The sequence below is a fragment of the Carassius carassius genome, chromosome 8, assembly GCF_963082965.1.
Source record: "Carassius carassius chromosome 8, fCarCar2.1, whole genome shotgun sequence".
Taxonomy (NCBI): Eukaryota; Metazoa; Chordata; class Actinopteri; order Cypriniformes; family Cyprinidae; genus Carassius; species Carassius carassius.
Genome location: NC_081762.1, coordinates 17,854,841 through 17,876,863, shown reverse-complemented (window position 1 = coordinate 17,876,863; position 22,023 = coordinate 17,854,841). Strand labels below are relative to the sequence as shown.

Below are 22,023 nucleotides of genomic sequence, written 5' to 3'. Positions count from 1 at the left end.
TTGCATAAAACTGAAGAATATTCAGTACATCCTATACTGTATTCTAAAATGTATAGTAAATATAGTATATATAAGTATATATAAAATACTTTTGCATGGATTTAAAAAGAGCTTAGACTTATGTAACCAGACGTTTTATGATACATGAATACACTTTTGTTTTTCTTGTCTCATGGGTTTGCATCTTAACAAGCAAAGCAATTCAACATTAATTTCATGATGTGTCTGTAAAACGTTGAGGTACCATTGTCGTAGTTTTGTGGACTCGTGGATGCTTGAACGTCATGGCAACGTACAACAAAGTTAACACAAACACAACATAATGCGTAAATGCACATAACTAATGTAAATCAAGCAAGTTGTAGGCCACAAAGTGTTGGTCGAAATAACACATTAGCAGACCGGAGAGAATAATATGGATTTTTTTTTTCAGAAATCTTCTTGCACAAAATAAATTTAAGCACTTTAAAGGACCTGTATCTATGTATGGGTATTTTCAAAAACTTTCCAGGGCCTTTAATTTTTTTTATTTATTGTTTTGAGTGACAAACAAGAAGCAATGTTCATAAAAAAAACAACAACAAAAAAACAGGTTTATTAGCTGAAAGAATAACATCAATCAAAACCATCATTCTAAGCAGGTTTGTACCAATAATCAGAGCATCACAAATGAATCCATACTTCAGCCAACTGTTTGAAATTAAATTTTAATTGGATATTGAGACCCAGATGGAGAAAGGAAACAGTGTCGAGACCTTTTCCCCAGTTTTCTTTATTCTCTGGGATATTTTCTTTTTTTTACCCTTTCCCGCTTTTACTTCTCCCCTTAGTTGCCGTTCGGATTTTCCTACATGTTCCTCTTTTATCTTTTTACTCTGTCCCACACTCTTGCTCATTCGCTTAGCCCTACAGACTCACAGATTAATTATTCAAATGTTATCTTCATTGTCGAAGCACGAGTTAGGAAGGAGGCTACGAGCTTCAGCCTCTACCTAATTCTCACTCTTTCAAAAAGCATTCAGCCTTGGAGGCCACGGCCAGAATTGCATTATTTGTACATCAGTTTATTTTATTGTTCTTTCCTCCAGAAAGCAGTGTGTCTAAATTCTAATAAACTCCTAAACAAGGTTTAGCTGCTGATTTGATTAGATGCAAAAGGGCATCGGGAACACATTGACCATTCCTGAGAGACCCCCTCAGAACGGAGAGACACAGAAACTCTTCCTCTTTCTGTGTCTCTCCGTTCCCCGTTACCTTTCCTCTTTTAGCCTGACTACGAAATGGCTCTGTCATTATTTGTCGTTTTTGTCTCTATCCACCCTCTTCTCATGGTCTGCACTATTTTTTGCTGCTCATAGACAGGTGGAAAACAATCTGTCACTCAGGGAGCTTGTGGGAGCCCTCCGTACAGCTAGAGGATCCATGCATCCACTCCATTAGGTGGACCTTGGCGGATCCATATTCAGCCGTGTTCTCCAGAGGTTCCAGGCGCATTCACATTTGCATTCTAGAGGAGATTCTTCACCGCCATGCTGACTTAATACTACAATATGCCAAGTACTTTAATTAAAGGAGTTAATAGAAGCCAGTTCCTCCCAGCTCTTAACGAGCTTGAAGAGTCGTCCCTTATTCGCTCCCTCCCCCAGTACTCATCTCCATCTCCTTGCCTTCACTGTATTGACTTATCGACATCAAACAGCCGCTTTGTGCTACAGAAACAAAACAATACAGAACATTAAGCAGAATGAATGGACACTTAAGGTAAATGAGGGTATGAGATGTTTCAGAGAGCGTCAATACCATCTTAAATTGTTTACCATAATTTCTTTCCACAATGAGCAGCTAGAAAGATGGTTCATGTTGCCAGTTACATGGTTACTTCCATTTTGTTTCATTCACTTCACCACCCAATCTGTCCTTAATTAGGTAATTCTTGCTTACATTCGACATTATCACATAGTTCATGCTATGGTCAATATAGAAATTCTGCATATTTTATTCAAATAAATGAAACAAAAAAGAAAAGAAAAAAAAAGAGGGAAAATGAACATGCCAAATTAAATATAAGATACTGATCAATACCGATACCATTTAAACAATAAACTAATCAGCAAATACTCTAAAATCTGCCAATAACAAAAATGGAAACAAGACACTGTCTAACAGTGGCTGATTGACAAACAAATAAACAAATAATATCTACATATCACCTATTTGTTGCTAACCAATATATTGTCTAATATTAACAGATTCAAAAAGATAGCTGAAAAATAAATAAAAAGAAATTGATAAATTATAAGAAACTAATAAACTAATATGAAACTGAGCCATTGTTTAATAGAGGCATACACTGTAAAAAGTTTATTGTCAAATTAACAGTAACTTACTGGCAACAATTATCCAGTAGATACTGTATTTCATTCAACAGTACAATTACTGTAATACTAACTACAGTAGTGTTTAGCTTACTGTAATATTGAATACAGCATTTTACTGTATTTTTTTTACCATTTCAAAGTACAGTATTGTACTGTTGATTTTTAATAATACTGTATAGTATTATACAGTTATGAAATGTTATTTAGATTTTTTTATGCTGCTACTGTATAACGCTTAGAATTTGTAGAAAACCTGTAAAAGTGCCATTTCAACTGCTGATGGGAAATAGGAAAAAGAACAATTGAAGCTTTAATTGCACAAAAACAGTTTATTTAACATTTTTAAACAATACATTAGTAAAAGAAATGACAAAAATCTAACTAACAAATTAAAAGACTAACAATTTATGATAAATCATTAAAATCACAGAACAATACATTAGTAATAATAATAATAATAATAGCATATAATACAACATTAAAATATGTTTAAAAACAAGACTAAAGAACAATTTATAATTAAAAATTGAAATAACTGTGACATAATACACCAATAAAAATCTGTTTTTAAACACGACTAATTAATTTATAATTAGTAATTAAAATCAGTGAATAATTCATGCAAAATGAATAGGTAAAATACAAACTTAAGGCCCTTTCACACCGGATGCGTAACGAAAAAGCGAAACGAAAAAGCGAATAGTTCGCGTCAAAACCATTCACATCAGCCGCGACGCGAATTTGCGATGTCTGTGACGTTCAGAGAGCTTCAACATTCCAAAACTTTCGTGCCGACAGTTGAGAAAATGGACACTTCAACATCATCATCCAGTGAAGACGAGCTTTTCATTTTCTTTAAAAGACAGAAAAGAAGGTTTTGGGTGCACCCAGTCCTAAAGAACAGAGAGTCTGAAGGGGAGTATGCCAATCTTGTACAGGAGCTAAAACTTTATCATGGCCGGTTCCGCACTTACTTTCGGATGTCTGTGGGACAATTCGAGGAGCTCCTTCAGATAGTGGCACCGCATCTTACGAGACAAACCACAAACTTCAGGGAACCAATTGATCCGGAGCAGCGTCTGGCAGTCTGCTTAAGGTGAGCTGTCCTCTTAAAAACATCAGCCCACAGAACACACACACAAGTAATCAGAAGATCCGTCATTTTTGCTGTGACGTCACCTTTGTTTCCTTGTATGTGATTGACTGAAGCCTTTTTGTCGCCTCAAAAGTAAAAAAAAATCGACATCGAAGCGAAAAAAATAAAAGTCATTTTTTCGCCTCAGCACATTCGCGTTCGGTGTGAAAGCACTCATTACACAAACAGCTGATCAAAAAATAAAACCATCACGCGAATTATTCGCGCGTTAAAATCGCGTCCAGTGTGAAAGGACCTTTACACAACACAGTAGAACAAAGAAAGAAGTTGAACAAAGAAAGAAGGTGAGCATGAAGGCCAAGTGAGGAGGGCTGGTGTCATGTGGAAAAAGTCACACTTCTGATAATCCTGCAAGAAATGATAAGCACAAATCAATCGTTGAGGCCAAACATACAACCAATCATCAAAAACCTCACATTATCAACACCTTTAAATGATGGCATAGAAGCGGTTTCATCAGCTTCATACTCGTTAGTATCACTCACTGCCATTATAAAATTTGGATTTGTCAGGATATTTATTAATATATCTCAGACGGTGTTTATTTTCAGTTGAAAGTGAACTAATCTGTTAAAAAGTAATTCACATTGTGATGTATCTGGTTGCCAATACAGAAAGCAATAATGTCAAGCAATTTTACATTTACGTCAGGAAAGACATATAATGAATATATAAACTGATATGATATGACTGATATGAAACATTTTATCAAGATAATTTCTGTCCATTTCAATCAGCCCTTTGAAACACAAATGAGTGTAAACTCCATGAATGAAATGAGCACAGCACACCTGCAAATCAAATAACCCCAGAATTTATATATATATATAAATTCTGTGAGTTATACAAAGCATATTTGTTAAATGAAAACTGTGAAGGGAACCGAATTACATTTTAAAACAGACTTCTCATTTTTTCACAAACATTTGGTTATTTCTGGCCTTTTCCACCATTTTTAAGATTTTTCTAAATACAAATTCAGACACAAATAATTCTGAGATTACTACAGATATTGGCTCCTTTGCACACCCCTATTTTTAGGGTGTACTCACACTAGCCAGTTTGAAGCGTGCCCGGGTGCGTTTGACCACCAAAGCGTTCGTTTGACTAGTGTGAGTGCTCCGTACCGTGCCCGGGCGCGGCTCGATTGGCCGGCCCTGGCCCGCTTGGAAGAGGTGGGCCAGAGCACGGTTCAGTTGGACTCGGGCGCGGTTCGCATGCAGTGTGAGCGCTAACCGTGCTGGAGCACGGAACAGGACAGGTTGCGTCACGGTTTTGCGACGCTCCAAAAGCTCAGCTGGTACCTTGCAAACCTCCTCATACGAGCAGCACGATTACGTGAAAATGTTCGCGCCACTAAGGCGACACATCTGTTTAACAACAGGCTGTGAGAGGGCTGTGGACCACCGTGGACCAAACGACACAAAATTATCCACAAAGAAAACAGAGCGATGGACTCTGGACATTGTGTTCAGAGAGTGCCGCTCTTCCTGTTTATCCCGAAACCGTCGCACCATAATGACGTAAGCGTGCTCCGGCACGAATGCTGAAACCCTATGTGAGTGCAGGCCAGAGGGGGAGTGGGGAGGGGGGACAATCGTACTCGGGCCCGGTTCATGGCAACCGTGCCTAGTGTGAGTACACCTTTACTCTTACCTTAATGATTCTGCCAGTCATATTGTGCAAACTCCCTGATGAAAGATGAAACTTGTGGGTTTAAGGCTGTGATTTTCCTCCCAACAATCCTCCCGCTCTTTCTGCTCACCTGGAACTCAGAACTGCATTTCAAATTTTCAGGATTTATCCTGACAAGAAACCTGTAAATACAAAAAAATAAAAAGATTTGTGATCACAATATGTAGCTTCATCTCTAATAAGTCATGTCACAAGGGATAAGCTCTAAACATTCATTTATGCAAAAGCCCGTTGGTGTTACTAGTGGAAATTAATTTGTAACAAAAGTGTGTGAATGAAGTGAAATTTGTTGGACCCTAGTCATCTGATCTTTTATTTTTTCAAGATGGAGTCTCGTGAACCTAATAACATCCCTCTCGCCTGGTGTTAAAGGGTTTATTACTCACCCTCATGTCATTCTACACCCGTAAGACCTTCGTTCATCCTCGGAACACAGATTAAGATATTTTTGATTAAATCCGATGGCTCAGTGAGGCCTCTATAGACAGCAACGTCATTGAACATTGAACTTGAATCTTTTGTTCCGAATAAGTGATTCGGAGCGCCAAGGTCACGTGATTTCAGCAGTTTGGCATTTTGACATGCGATTCAAATCACTGATTCGAAACAAAAGATTTGAAGCAGTGTTTTGAAATCGCCCATCAGCCATCACTAAATATTGTTGAAAAGTCGTTATTGTATTTTTTTAGGCGCACAAAAAGATACATTCGTCGCTCTATAATATTACGATTGAACCACTGAACTCACATGAACTGTTTTAAATATGTTTTTAATAGGGGTGCTCCGATCACGATCGGCCGATCGTTAATGCGCATCAAGTCAGTAAAGCCGGTTCTCTAATCAGCGGTTAATTCCATCAGGTGCGTGATTTCACATAGAGCAGCTGTTACTACACAGAGCCGTTGATAACTGAGAAGATGCGCCAATAAACGCTGAAAATTAACGTGGATTTGCGCATCTTCTCAGTTAACAATGGCTCTGTGTAGTAACAGCTGCTCTATGTGAAACCACGCACCTGATGGAATTAACCGCTGGTTAGAGAACCGGCTTTACTGACGAGATGCGCATAACAATCGGCCGATCGTGATCGGAGCACCCCTAGTTTTTAATACCTTTATGGATCTTGAGAAGTTCAATGACGTTGCTGTCTATAGAGCCCTCACTGAGCCATTGGATTTAATCAAAAATAACTTAATATGTGTTCCAAAGATGATGATGATATAGAACGAGGTGGCGAGCAGAGTTCAGATCCAATCCTAAATAAAACTCGCCTGTCTGTAGCTTAGTAACCCTTCAGACCTTAATTATCTTGTTCAGGTGTGTTTGATTAGGGCTGAAGAAAAACTGCAGGGTTGCGGCTCTCAGGACCGATGTTCACTAACGTTACCCCTGTTAACATCAACGCCGCGGGCACTTCTTCTAAACTAACATTAACGCTATTACTAACATTTTGGTTTGCATAAAAAAATTAAGATTTTTCACTTACAAGATATTAACGGCGAACTTTACAGACAGCGTCGCGAGGGGAAGGCGCCCTCAAAGTTGCTCAGAGAACTGAAAGAGTTCTTCACAAAATGGCAGTTTGTGGTTGTTTTCGCGGTCGTTTCGTATTACTGTATTTAAATTTACAGTAACATGTCGCAGACTACATTGAAAGAGTACTGTACACATACACTACTAAAATGTTGAGTATAAACCTTGAATATCGAAATAAAGGTCAGCTATTCTAAACTAACATTAAATCTATTAGCTAGAAATAGCTAGAATGTCTGTATGTATGAAAATAGTAATATGTATTACTCACCAGATGAAGCACGTTTCCAGGTCGCAGAGAAGACACGATGTTTCCGACATTACAGGAAAAACTCTTTCAAATGCATTCTCTTGCAACCCCCACTGACAGAAATTAAGAGTGTTAATGCATATCACCCAGTCCTGAATGTTTTTTTATGTAGGAATAGCAGTTTTACCTGCAAAATTTGGTGTGGTGTTTTTCGCAGTCAGTTTGCACTGCTGTATTTTGATTTACAGTAATTGATAATTTCCCAGAATGCATTGCAATTCTACAGTAACATACTGTCAACCGTGTACACAGTACTCAACTGTTGAGAATACAATATAATACTGTGAAAACAACCAAATCTACAGTAACAAACTGTACACAGCTTATACAGCAAGAAACTGTTGAGATCAACAGTATAATACTGTGTAAACAACAGAAATCATTTAAAGTGTATATAAATAATTTTAAATATTGATAAACAAACAAATAAATAAATACAATCTGCTAATAAATGATATATTATCAAATATTAGCCCATACCTATAAATGTAAATAAATAAGGATTTCAAAAATTGCAGGAATTTTCTGAAACTTCGCAAAATTCTAACCCCTTTCCAAGCCACAAAGAAAGAAAGAAAGTGCTGGAACAAAGATATATTATTTATATATATAGATATTTATCGTTCATGTCTACCATTAAACCATTCAGATTCTGTTGATTCTGTTGCTACTTCTGTTAATCACGACTTTAAAATGCTGTCTAGGTAGGCAGCTCTTTATAGGTTTTAAACCCACAGCTAAAATGTCATGCGCTTAAAGATATTTAAAGTGCATTTGAAGAATAAACAAACACCCACACTGGTCTTTAACCAAACTGTTAAATAAACTCAAGGTTCCCACACTTTGTTTAACTTCAAATTCAAGGACTTAATGTGGAGACACATTTCAAGTGTGAGCAAGGTTTCATTGTCTTACCCTGTAGGATACATTTTTACTAGGGGTGTAATGAGACACTTATCCCACGAGACGAGACGAGACATGAGACTGGGTTCACGAGAACGAAATGAGATTTTTAGACCTTTTTTTTTTTTAATATATAGGAAGAATTAGTCTTTTATTCAACTGAAAAACACAAAATTCATTTTGAAATCAACTTGTACTTTATGCAATTAAACATCTATTTTAAAAAATATTATGCAGTAATAAACAACATGTAAACACTGCAGAAGGTTTTGCCACAAACTCAACTGACAGGCAACTAATTACACAAAAATTATAAATAGTATAAATAAAAATAATAAGCAAAACAAATATCCTTTTAAAGTGGAAGTGAAGGAGTCAGTTAAGTTTATTATTTAGTAAAAAAAAACAAAAAAAAACCTTAATAAACAAGATTAATGTATCAATTTAAAAGTATAAAGCAGTTGTTCCCAAACTGGGGGGCGCAGCAAGGCTGAGGGATATAGGGCCCTATGAAATCTATTTTTCCTCAATTTTATTTTTTCAGAATTATTTTTTTTCCATTTTAATTGTTTTATATTGCTTTTTTCCGTTTAAATTAAAACTCCTTTTTAATAGATAAATTAAATTGTATCAATTAAAAAGCATGTCTAATTCATTGTAATCATGAAACGTATACATTTTCACATCAATTTAATTAAAAAATGTAATAAAATGTATGCATTTAGCAGACGCTTTTATCCAAAGCGACTTACAGTGCATTCAGGCTATCAATGTTTACCTATCACGTGTATGTATTTCATTTATTAAATGTTTAACAAAAATTACAATTTTAGGGCCCTATGAATTTTTACATTTTCTCTCACTATATTATTTATATATTTTTTATTGTTACCAAATGCTCTGTTTTAGCATGTCTAATTATTTGAATGTATAAACAACTTAATTAATTTATTTTTAATTTTTTTTTTATTAATTGCACAGCCCTACTTGTGTCATCTTCACTTGTTTCTGTGATTGTCGTTGCCATGGTTCTATGTACATGTGGGGCAGAGATTTTTAAATACAGTTGAGGTCCTGTTGGGGTATGGGTGTGTTTGTTTTGGTGCATGCAAATATCAACATCATTTGGCAAAATCGCTTAGTGCACCTTTAACTTTTTAAAAGGCCATTCATTTCTGATTAATGGGCTTTGGCATTCTTTCCAACAATTACACCACAAACAACTCAGAAGTAAACCTGACTCAGTTAACCTTGGTTTAAAAGTCTTTTTTTTTCAGATTAATGGAAGCCAGCCATTACGTTCAGCATTATCCTCTTATCACCCCTGCACAACTCATCTTCCCGTTTTCCTGTACCGGTGTTCTGGAAAGAATACAGACCAACCAACCATGTTTTAAGGACAAAAACTGTCAGAAAGTAACATTTGACAAAAGGCCACTGTAGAAAACGTTCACTCTCAGTTAGACATAAAATCTCACAATCTCATTCAAACCTCATTCACCTACAGACATCTTCTACATAATGAAACCAGATCAATTAGGCTCATTATCACTTTTTCTCTTGAGAACTGCTTCCGTCACTTTTCAGGAGGTGTGAGCTTAATTTGTTAACACATTTCACACTTGTGGGGTATACTGATGAGAGCTCGGATTGAGGGGTGTATTAGAAGAATGAATAAAGAGAGAAAATAACAAATCAGCTGTAGACTGAGGAGAACTGACAATATGTCTTGGATCATCATAAGCTGCAGGTAAATGTCATTCAGACTTGTGGCATATGTCCATACGTGACTCCTACATTATCTATGAACACTGAAATGAACTTGAACCCATGTGATATTCTTCATGCTTGATGAGAAGAGACAGCTGTGTTTATGTCAGGTTTCTGATTGACAGGGCATTTGCCTTGAATTGTTTTAGGTTAATAGATGTCGACTCTCATCCCCAACGAGGAGCTAATTCAAATGAAGTACTTTTAAGTTTTTAAAACCATAAGAAACATATTTACTCAAGTGTGTTAATGCGAAATTTTCATAATCTGTTGCTCATGATAGTCACAAACATGACCTTTTCACCTCTCATCAGACTAGAGATATATGATAACTCCGCTCCAGGCTGGAACTATACTGAACATTATAACTGAGGGGGAAAAAAAGACAGATAAAGTAATGTTTCTTCCATTTATGGTTCTGCCAATATTATAGCCAACAATAAGCGGCGACATTTCCATTGAGTACCTGAGGCTGGTGAGGAATAAATCACTGGATAGGGGAAAATAGATTGGAATATGGAGGGAGAAAAGCCAGATACCCAACAGTTTCAGCTGAATGGCTATGGTGAACTTAACTTTTCTCCAGTGCTTTTCGTTATAATCTTTATATTCAAAAGATTATGAAAGATTATGAAACATTGAAAAACATGTTCTACATGTGGTCAATATTTCTCGATGTTACCCACAAAATTTTCAGATAAAAGTTTCTAAATGAAATTCACCACAGCTTTGTAACATTTTAAAGAGAGTCAGAGAATTGCGCTGAAATGACTAAAGTTTCAGCATTTTACAGCTCACTAGGAAGACTTTTATGAAATCCTACATACACAGCAGGCTCAAACAAGGCATGGGAATATCCTAAAATCATAAAACGTCTGAAAGTTCTAGAGGGCTTCTCTGAGATGAACATACTGCAGTTTCTGCTTTTTAGCTGGTGAAGCCTCCTAGTTATTGCAGTGTGATTTGGTACTTGTTTCTAAACCTGAAGTTTATGCTGACACACATAAATTTGAACTTTTAACTTCATTGCATTCTTTACATTCTGTGCCTTCCCATGATGAACTGCGGAGACTATGCATTCACTTCTTAGACTGCACTGAAAGCAAATAATGCAGCTGAACTTCAAACTTAACCAAACAGAGCACACAATGTTCTACCGCACTATGAATAAATAATTATAGCATGACTCCCCTGAAAACATCTTGTTAAATCAGGGAACAAACGTATCATAATTTAACCTCCATACTGGAGCATAGCAGAGCATCTGTTCTTTCAAATAAGTAAATTATTTATGTAGAACAATTTTTCTGTCTCACTTCACATTTAAATAATACTGAATAATAGCACAAACATTACACTTCAAAAGAACACCGCTTCCCTGCATTATTTTACTGACATATACGTTTTTTATACATTATATATATATATATATATATATATATATATATATATATATATATATATATATATATATATATATATATATATATATATATAGGCCTATAATTGTAGAATTATATAATCAAAACACGCTTGAACACAGAAAATCCAATTACCAAATACTGACGCCAAATCGAATGATTGAAATGTCACCCCATGACAAGACAAAATAAGAGTCTTATTAATCTAATAAGACATTAATCAGTCTTTTCATAAAGCTGTTGAAATTGTGACCACACAATAGCAGATTTTGGAGACATCTGGTTCCTAAAAACATCTCAAATCCACACAGGTGAGCACCAAAAGCACATCTCAGGTCATCATAATCATCTCATTCTTTTTCTCGAGTGCACTAATAGAGGTCTGGGTGTTTCTCTGGTGTTCATTTCAAAAGAAGAGTATTAGTCCACAAGCTCAAGCTTCCAACAGCAGCTTGTATTCATATACTACTCTAATCAGCTCCTTCAAATGCCATTAAGGACACAATAACTTACAATGTTATATAATCGAAAGCTTTTAATGGAATATTTTAATGAAATGTGTTTGAATTTTCAGGATTTAAGTGGCAGGTACTGCACTGAAAGCTAAGTTATTACTGAAAAACACTGTTTTCTTGGACACACTGCAGGTGAGAATTTATATGGAATTGAATCTGGCAAGTAGCAATTATTGAACATCTCAGACAGAACATCAAATTAGTGCTTTCACAAATTCTGTGAACATGTGAAAGAATTCAGTAAGGTGCATCGTTTCTTTTATATTGAATAGATACAAAAATGATATCAAAGCAGAGTTCATTGCTTGCATGCTCTGCACCAAATTTTGCTGGTTTTGGATCGGACTCAGTACAGGAAGAGGAGAATGACAGAGTCTGATTTAATGGGATTGGTCAGAGGTCTGTTCTTTCATAAAAGCTGGCTGAGGAGCCATCCATATATCAAGAGGAAGCACAACCCTGGAGTTAAACAAATAAATAAGAGCAATTAAACAAAGTGGCCACCACTCCTCACCTGGCACTATCCAAGTCCCATACACCCCCACTGCACAAACAGGGAATAAAGAGGTTTTTTTTTCACTTGTCACTTGTTCAAGCACTTAGCAAATAGCTTGAGCATAGAGCACCATCACAGTCCAAAGGCCTATATTGAGTTTTTCCCAGAAAATATGCCCTTACAAAACAGTTGAGCCACTTTTGAGTGCCTATTTTTCCATTTAAACTACCTTTGCTGCCATCTAAATTGCTGTTCACACGTAGGGCGATAGCTATAATTGGATAACTATAACTATAAAGTTTTAATAATCATTATAATTCTGTGAGAATAGGAAAGTCCACCCCACATCTACTTTATTACAATAATGATACAGAGGAATTTTTTTAGAATCTTTATTTTCTAGCTGATGGATTAAATACTGACAGAAATATTTTTATAAAGAGATAAACAGAATGTAATAACAAACAGAATGCTATCATCTGTTCCTGCAGACTAATATAATAGAAGTCTTGGCGTAATGGCCTATTATGTGAATCTCGTCTGTAAAGCCAGTTCTGTGATTAGTAGTTAATCTCCATCACGTGCTTTCAAATGAAGCAACATTTACTACACAGAGCCATAGTTCACTGACAACCTATACAATATGGCGTTTATTATCTAAGCCGATTATGAACGCAATATTTCGTAGCTTGTCACGTGATAAGAGATTTACTAAGAGAACTACTAATTACAAATCCATCTTTAAGAATGAGATTCGCATGATAACCGCATTCAATTATTTGCACAGCCCTAATAGAGGGCTTGATGGTCGTAGTTAGTTGATTATTTTGCTGTATTGTTATTGTTTGTTGATGTTCAAGTTGATCTACCTTAAAATTATGAATCTGTTAAATGGGTCACAATGAATGTGTTATGTCAGGGAATTTGGTCACAATAAGTTTTTGTTTCATTGTAAAGCAGACACAATTAAGTATTTCTGGTGGTTGCGGTTGCATCACTTGTCTGTATATGTGGTAAAACTGCTGCCTAAGACATATTATTTCCTAGATGTCAGATTTTCAAATTTGTTGGCTATGCCATTTTGTTTTATTCAATACTCTGCCATCTGTATTTGCTAAGTAGCCTTTTATTGGGGTCATTCACTCAGAAAGTATGTTTTATTCCACTGCTGTACTTTTCCATTGTATTTCAAAATAAATGGACTAAGGATGTCTTTGAATTTATAGGTCTTTATAGCAGCTTCTCACGTATAATAAATACATCAATCTAAAACACGGCGCTCATGTTCAAAGAAATTCAGGTTCTTACAACAAGTCTCTAGACCTTGCGCTTAAAAAACTTACACTGACCTGCCTTGTGACTGAAACTCTTTCTGTGTGAACCCTAGGGCTAGGCGATATATCTAACAATATGATCATGCGCATCTAATCAGTAAATCTGGTTCCATGATTACCGCTAAATCACCATCACCTGCTTTTAAATGGAGCGGCATTTAATAGACAGAGCCGTAGATCACTGGCAAGCTACGCAATATCGCATTCACTATCCCAGATGAAACGCCTTCGATAATAAACGCGATATTGCGTAGCTTGCCAGTGATCAAAGGCTCTGTCTATTAAATGCTGCTCCATTTAAAAGCAGGTGATTGCGACTGAGCAGTAATCACAGAACCAGATTCACTGACTAGATGCGCATGATCATATCGTTAGATATATCGTCCAGCCCTAGTGAACCCAGTATTCTAATAGATGCAGTAGTAGTGGGCAGGTTTATTTTACGGTTCGAAAAATATGTGAATGTGCCACATATATATATATATATATATATATATATATATATATATATATATATTTTTTTTTTTAACTTTGTGCTATGCCATCGCCCCCTTTCGTAACCTCAGCTGCCCCCTCATCAGTGCTGCGCTGGCTCTGTACTAATCATTACAGTTATTCATAGTTATTGTTCTTCATGTGAATTAGCTTTAACAGTCACAAATTTACGTTAAAATAAAACTAATTTTAGTTAACTTTAAAAACACTACTAATTTCATTAAGTATTAGTAAATCTATTTAAATACATTTAACATCAAAAAGAATATACAGTTTTCAAAAGGTAATGTGATGCTTAAATTGACTGAATTTAGCTTTTAACATTTCATCTTAATTTCTTCTGATAAAACAATATAGAATTGTAATATCAATTAATTACATTTCATAATTACAGTTCATCAAATAGTAATTCATCAAATGATGATCAAATAACCATAAATCATCTGTTAGCAAGTAATAAGCAAGTCGATTTCCTTACATTTCAGGGTCAGGAATGTTTACGTATATTAAATGAATAATGATTATAAAAATAATCATGACATTTAAAACCTGAATGACTATTTCTTCAGTGCAACTAAAAATAAATTTTTGTAACCAAAAATAATTTACTTTGTCAAAAAACACTGAGACATTTCTTAACATATCTTCTTTTATATTCCACATAAGAAAGAAAGACGTTTGAAATGACATGAGGGGGAGTAAATAATGAGAATATTTTCATTTTGGGGTTAACTATCCCTTTAAAAGCAGCAGTCCTTGAGCTTCACATAGGAGATCGCTGTAGTTGGATTTGGAAAACCCGTGTAAGCCGATGGGACTAAGCCAAAGCTCAGTTTCAGTCTCATATGGAGTGTAAATGTTTTAGCTCAATACTGCTCCTGGAGATCCGGCTTCCTGTAGAGTTTAGTTTCACTTCTAACAAACACCTGAACCAGTTAATAATGGTCTTTCAGCTCATTTGAAAATTGCAAGCAGGTGTGTTGGAAATAATTCAGCAGGAAAGTAGATCACCGCTGTTGTAGGAGCTCCAATTATACGAAGGCCAAACACTTTGGAGGAAACACCAACATAGAAACTGGCATGTCCTCAATCCGATGTCTAAACAACATCTCCATACATTATATACCCATCCGCCCCATGACATTATATACATAAAAAAGCCCCCCAGATGCCTCCACAACAGCAGCAGCTGCACAGCACCAATTAGCGTGACAGTTACAGAAATCTTTACCTACATGTCAAGGATGTCAACTGACTGGTTAATGCATTTCCAGATATAATATATAATATCAGATATTGCATTACCCTTAAATGTTTATGTGTGTGTGCTAAAACATTATTCTGCCCATTTTGGGGTTAAAACGCAAGTACAATACAGTGTAATACTAAGATAAGTAGAACAATGGAAACACTACATGGCAAATATCACATGTTGACTCAGAGGCCTTTTGTACAGTCATATTCTTCACACAAATTCAAATCCACCCACAACAAGCAAACAGCTTCAAATCCAAATTAATAATTGGGTGGATAAAACAGCACTTATTTAAATCAACCCTCAAATCAAATATTCTCAAGAGTGATTACATTTTACCTGAGAACTGATTCAACAGAAATTAGGAAGGATAATAATTCTGAGTGATAAGAGTGAAGACTTCTGGATAAGTTAAATCATAAATGTATGTGGGTAAACCCTATCAAACCAGAGATCGAAGATATTAGAGTGATGGTAATATGTGGCAATGACTCACAGGACCTATTTAACAGCGAACAAAGAAAAAGCTAATGGGATGGGAGGGTCAGCCGATGGTATCTCGTCTAAGACAGAGGGAATAAAAATGTGTCATTAACTCAGTTAGCACATGGGAGGAATTGTATGTTTCATTTGCAGCATACTATAACATTTGACATGTTATAGTACATAGATAGATTAATGGCACATGTCATTACATCACCACGCAACACCAACCGACGTCCCCTCCAGGATTTCACGTATAAACATATCATTCAGCTTGTATATGATGCCATATACAGTTTTGGGTGTTTCATTTTTAATTCACTGAAAGCTTCAAGTGCAGTTCATATTTTTGTCTGGGGGAAATATTTAAACTGGGATAAGTATTTTTTAGATTATGTATTTTTTAGATGAACATTATTATATTTTTTATTTTATTTTTTTTTAGCTCAGAACATAAGTCTGTCTACTGTCTCTGGTCTAAAAGAAGCTCTGAAGCATGAAACTATGTTCCCACTGCCACTAAAAACCTGTCAGATGGGGAGCTATTTGCTGAAGCACATAGGTATTTATATATATATATATATAGCTGTGTCACAACACATATCAAGAGCTCCCTTATCGGTTCTTCTTTCAGTACTGGAGAACAAAAGACACATTCTTTAGATCATGGCTATTCAATTGGCAGCCTAATCCGGCCCCCCAATCATCTTCATCCAGCCCAGGGGGAAGAGTCACACACACGCCTCAAATTGTTTTTGCTCTAATTAGTTTGTCCACAAGGTGGCAACACTGGCCGGGGCCATTGTTTCACAGCCGAAAAAGAAAAGGGAGACACTTACCTTCAAGCGCTCATGTTGAGGGGATTATGAGATATCCGCAACTCTAGTTTAAACGAGTATAATGACCATGCTATTGGTCATATTCTACTGAGAAATAGCAAAGAGACTGGAAAAAGTTGATTGTCAAATGGAGCTGTGCGATTGACTTTCCACATACGGTGCTGAGCTGCTTCAGCAGACAAAAATGCACACAATTATGTTCAAAATGTGCAGTTATGGTGAGTTACATCGTAAACATGGTCTTAAATGAGTCCTCAATGACTGTAAAATTTTGGGAGAAAAGCAAATATGTGTCTGATCTGTGTCATGTGCATAAGGTTTTAAAGTGATAGTGCTGCTTTTAAAATGAAACCTGATGAAGTCTGTCATTGATGTAAATCAAAGAACAAAAGAAAAAGGAGAATTCCCTCCACAGCTGTAGTTGCTGATTAACTTTTGTAGTTTGAATAAAGTTGAATTTATATTCATTTTATAGTTTATACATATACAATTCGTGAATACTTTTAAGTACACTTAAATTGTATTATACTGCAATGTTGAAAGGCTTTAATTATTGGCTAAAATTGAGGGGAAATAATAGAGGTACCAGTAACATTATTGGTATCAATGATACTGACCTTCATTAACAGTAGACTACTTAGTAAAAAGATGCCATTAACCGTATTTAAAATATACCATCTTTATGTTGTTTCTTCATTAATTTGGAGATTCAATGTGAAATTATCATAACATAAATATATTAATATCCAATTAATCCAAGGTAGCACTAATTTTAACCTTTCAAAGATTTTATTGTTGGTATAATATATTTATTTTACAGCTGAATATGCTTTTCAATTTCATTTCTTATTTTAAATGACCCCCTCCCTCCAATTTTTCTGTTCGATAATCTGGCCCTCAAATGAAACTAATTGAATAGCCCTGCTTTAGATGTTCATAAATGTTACCTTGCACATTTTATCTCCCCAACAGATTCTAATTTGAAAGAATGAAAGAAACTTTATAATGCATGTTCCCAATTCAGAAGACCGCACAAACAGACTGTGTCTCTAAATGCTTCTCATACTCGCTCCTCTCTGCCGTGTCTCATGGAGAAGCCGTTCACACTTGCCGCACACACGCAGCCTGTCTTGTAATGCTCAGTTATACTCATGGCCCTAACCGGCTCTGCACTGATCTCTACAAACAAATCTGGTAATACTGACAGGGCTTGACACACCTGTGTCAACTGGCACCTGGCTCCGTGTTTAAAACAAGTGTAAATTCATACTTTTTCATTCGTCTTACTTTTTTGTTATTTTCACTTGGATGAAATTAAACATTCAGCACATTTTCCACTTGTTCTTAAAATACCACATACTTAAAAATTAATCGATCAGTCTATGTAACCTATGTAATAATTTAAAAGTTGACTAAAGAAATACAGTTCTTTATTTACACAAAATAAAATAATCTTTCCGTGAAATTCACTTACAGTGAAATTCAGTAATTAAAGGGATAGTTCACCCAAAAATGAAAATTTGATGTTTATCTGTTTACCCCCAGGGCATCCAAGTGGATGGGAATCATGGCTTTGAGAGTCAAAAAAAAAAAAAACTAAACCAAATTAAACCCTGTGGCTCGTGACAATACAGTGAGTAAAGATACAGAACGATTGGTCTTTACAATTAACGGAACATTATTTATAGTTTTTTTTTTTACCTCTGATTTTCACCGCAATGTCCGAACTGTCCTCAGCACATTCTCCTTATTGCTTTACAGTGGATCACAGACTTATAAGTGCATTATCGCAAACTATCTCTCAAAGGGACCATTGACACTCCTAATTGAGATTGTAGATAGTGTCAGTGGTCCACTTGAGAGATAGTGTACTAATAAGTCTGTGATTCGGTGAAAATCAGAGGTAAAAAACTATATGAATACTGTTCAGCTTCTTGCACAGATGATCATTTTGTGTCTTTACGCATCAATGTATCATCATAAGCTGCAGGGTTTCATTTGGTTTTGTTTGTGTATGTTTTTTTTGACTCTCAAAGCCGTGATTCCCATCCACCTCCGTTATACGACTGACAGACTGCAACGGTTTAAGTTAAAAATCTTTGTTTGTGTTCTACTTAAGAAACAAAGTAACTTCCAACATCTTGGATGCCTTGGGGGTAAGCAGATAAACATCTAATTAAATTTTTTTGCTCGCGTGCACAGACTACATTGTAATGGTTCGCTATGTCATTTGTGTGGAAGTATTTTGAAATCTGTGCGCAGGACACAGGCAGCCGTTCAGCACTGGAAATGCAGAGCTTCACGTCTGAGGCACAGATAGCAGGAAACGATCAGCCGTTGGTGTACTGGTGCACATATAAGAGTCACTTTCCTGCGCGCACTAAAGCTGTACCGGTCCGCGCCCTGAACACGAGTAGACCGTGAAGAGATATTCAGATCAACTTCTCACGTGTTGGATGAGAAATGAAACGAACTAAACTGTGACAAAACTGAAATGTTTTTTTTTTTTTTGTAAATTAGAACTTGCATACACATTTAAAAAAGCAAGAAGTAAACGTCAGTTCTGCATTAGGATGATTATTTTTAATTTACCTTGAAATTATATAGACTTAATTTGATTTAAAAATCACCTGCTGTAGCACGCTCAAAAAAAGTGTTTCATTTATCCAATTAAAATGTTTTAGGGCAATGATTCACATCTATATTATTTTACTTGAGACAATAAATCATTTACTTTTCATTGGCTTAAGTAAAAAAAATATAGATGTGAATCATTACCCTAATTTTTTTTAATATTTTTTTTATTGGATGAATGAAATACTTTTTGTTTTATTCGCACCAACATTATTTGATTTTAACATTTTGGAATAATGTATTTATATAGCATACTTTTATTTAGTCTCACTGGAAAAAACCTTTTTTTTTTTTTTTTAAAGCAAATTTAAAAACTAAAACAAAATAACAAATACTGAACGCTGATTAAGAAACATCTTATTGAATGTGTGTTGATTGTGTTGTTTGGATTGTAGAACTATGCAGTTGTTGCCTTTAATTTCACATGGTTACAGTTAATCTTTTAATTTAAGGCCAGTTCTCTGTAGTTTCAACACAATTCAAAAACAAAAGCTAAATGCTGATGTCTGTACCATCTATGTTTGTATTAAATGTAGGCTACTTACTGTGCAGTTACTGCTGTTAATTTCAGATGGTTACGGTTATTGTTTTCAATAGCCAAAAGCCAGTTTGGCCTATTAAATACCAAATAAACATCTTCTTTATGCACACTTTCCTTCTTTCTTGTCTGTTGCTTAAAGATCATTTTAAAAAAAATCGGAAATCGGCCAGCTTGCTTGTAAAAAAATCGGTTTCGGAATCGGCCATGAAAAATCATGATCGTCCATCACTACAAGACAGTTTTTGACAGTGCACCAGACTTTTATTTTGACAGGATAGACAAAAGAATGGTCAACTGTTTGACGCCAAACAAAAGAGCATGGCTTCAACAACGCAGTTGTCTGTTTGTATGTATAGCATGTCAAATTAACTGCACTTGAAGTTTTCAGTGAATTAAAAATGAAATAACCAAAACTGAATATGACATCGTAATGAAGATGAATTATTAGTTTATTACGTGAAATTCTTGAACGGACTTCGGATGGCGTCGCGTGGGTATGTAATGACATGTGCCTATCTATATTAACCTATATATGTACTATATCATGTAAATCTGGAACATAATATTGTCTTATTCATAAGATACAGAATATTAGATACTGATGTCCATGAAAATGTAGTCATTGATCTGTTACACTACCATTCAAATATGCTGATGATTTGGTGTGCAAGAACCATATATATATATATATATATATATATATATATATATAATGTTTGTTTTTTTTTGACGAATATATAGTTTACAACCTCAATTATTTGTAATAGAAACCTCATTTAACTTGTTTAATGTCTTTATTGTGACTTTTGATCAACTAAATGCTGAATAAAATCTTTCTTTTGAATGGAAGTCTATCACTTTATAAAAATTGTCACTAACACTAAAACATTCCAATGCAAAGCAGATTTTTTGAAGCACTTCACTGACTTTTTGTGTGATGTTATGACCAGCACAGCAACACTGACTTTCTTGTATATAATCAGTAAAACAAAATCCTATTGGAGTAGTCTCAATATACTTTTGATTTCTTCAAGATGTTGAGTTCAGCTGACACTAATAATACACTGCCAGGGTAAACTGCCCATGCCGAACAAGGTTAACATTCATAGAACACCATGGAAACCTATGGTTATGCATGAAGCGGTCCTTGAATCTTTAAACATAAAGCAAAAAAAAGTGTCCTTGTGCACATCGTTTCCCACACAGATATGAATAAATAAATAAAGGTGACATGAAAAGGGCGGGAAAAATAACAAATTTACAGAGTTCCGTAATGTTTTCTATATAACTCATTTCATTGGGTAAAATGCTATCTGAGAAGTGATCTGTGAATGTAGGCAAGCTTTTCAAAATGCTAGCTTTCGAATGGAAAACAGGCCAAGGCCCCAAAGACACTCCCCCTGAGGATATCTGCTCCACTCAATCCCTTGAGCCTCAATCCTTTTATTTTCAGAGTATACAAGGGAGAATTTCAGACTCAAGACAGTGATAAAGTCAAAAGCGCTAAATCAATTTGTGGACTTCAATGTTCAAAACATTAGATACAGACCTAAAATTAAATTTTCATTCCTCTCAGTGCGCTTTAAACAAGTTTTGGGACACTTAAGTAAATCCAAAGTTCATGCACAGAGTTCACCAAGTTCAAACTGTTAGCAAAGTAATGTCAGCTAGCAATTCCAAGAGATTGGATCTGGCATTTACACACACAATATGATAAAAACGTTCTGTATTTACCGTGTCCGTAAGTTTGTTGGACTGGGTTGCCCATCGTAGACTGAAAGGATGTCAAAGTCCTCCTCTAAGGCAAAGCCTTGAAATACCAACTGTATCCGGTTGTGTTCCTGTGCCACAATCACCCATGTGCAGTTGGCGTAGTTGGGATATCCATACGGGTATCCGGGGCTCTCTATTGTCCCATTTGGACTGTGTAGTGTGTGACTGCAGTTTTGAGCTGTAAAAGGAGAAAAAGAGAAGAAAGTATTATACAAAGTGGATGGAAAAACAATGAAATGCATTCAAATGAGAAACCCAGGCAAAACATAAACGCTATTATCAATCTAAAAGATCTTGGAACCAAAATGTGAATTTAATTTATTTATTCCATATCAATAAGTAGGTGCAGAACATTTGCAAACAATGCTTTATGATTTACAACCTTCTGACGTGATGTATATGTTAATTTGCCAGTTCAGTCCGTGCCTTTAAAAGATTAATTTACATTCATTAATGTGTTGTTTGATCTGACAGGGCATTAAATCATTTGTT

At 35.5% G+C, this 22,023-nt stretch overlaps 1 protein-coding gene across 1 annotated transcript in view; it reads right to left on the bottom strand.

The window, feature by feature from the left end:
- LOC132145441 (CUB and sushi domain-containing protein 2-like) overlaps window positions 1-22,023 on the bottom strand; it is a 313,214-nt gene that overhangs the window by 271,207 nt on the left and 19,984 nt on the right. Inside the window, exon 2 of the mRNA XM_059556481.1 lies at window positions 21,493-21,709. Coding sequence (XP_059412464.1) covers window positions 21,493-21,709 — 217 coding nt within the window. The remainder of the gene's footprint in view (window positions 1-21,492; window positions 21,710-22,023) is intronic.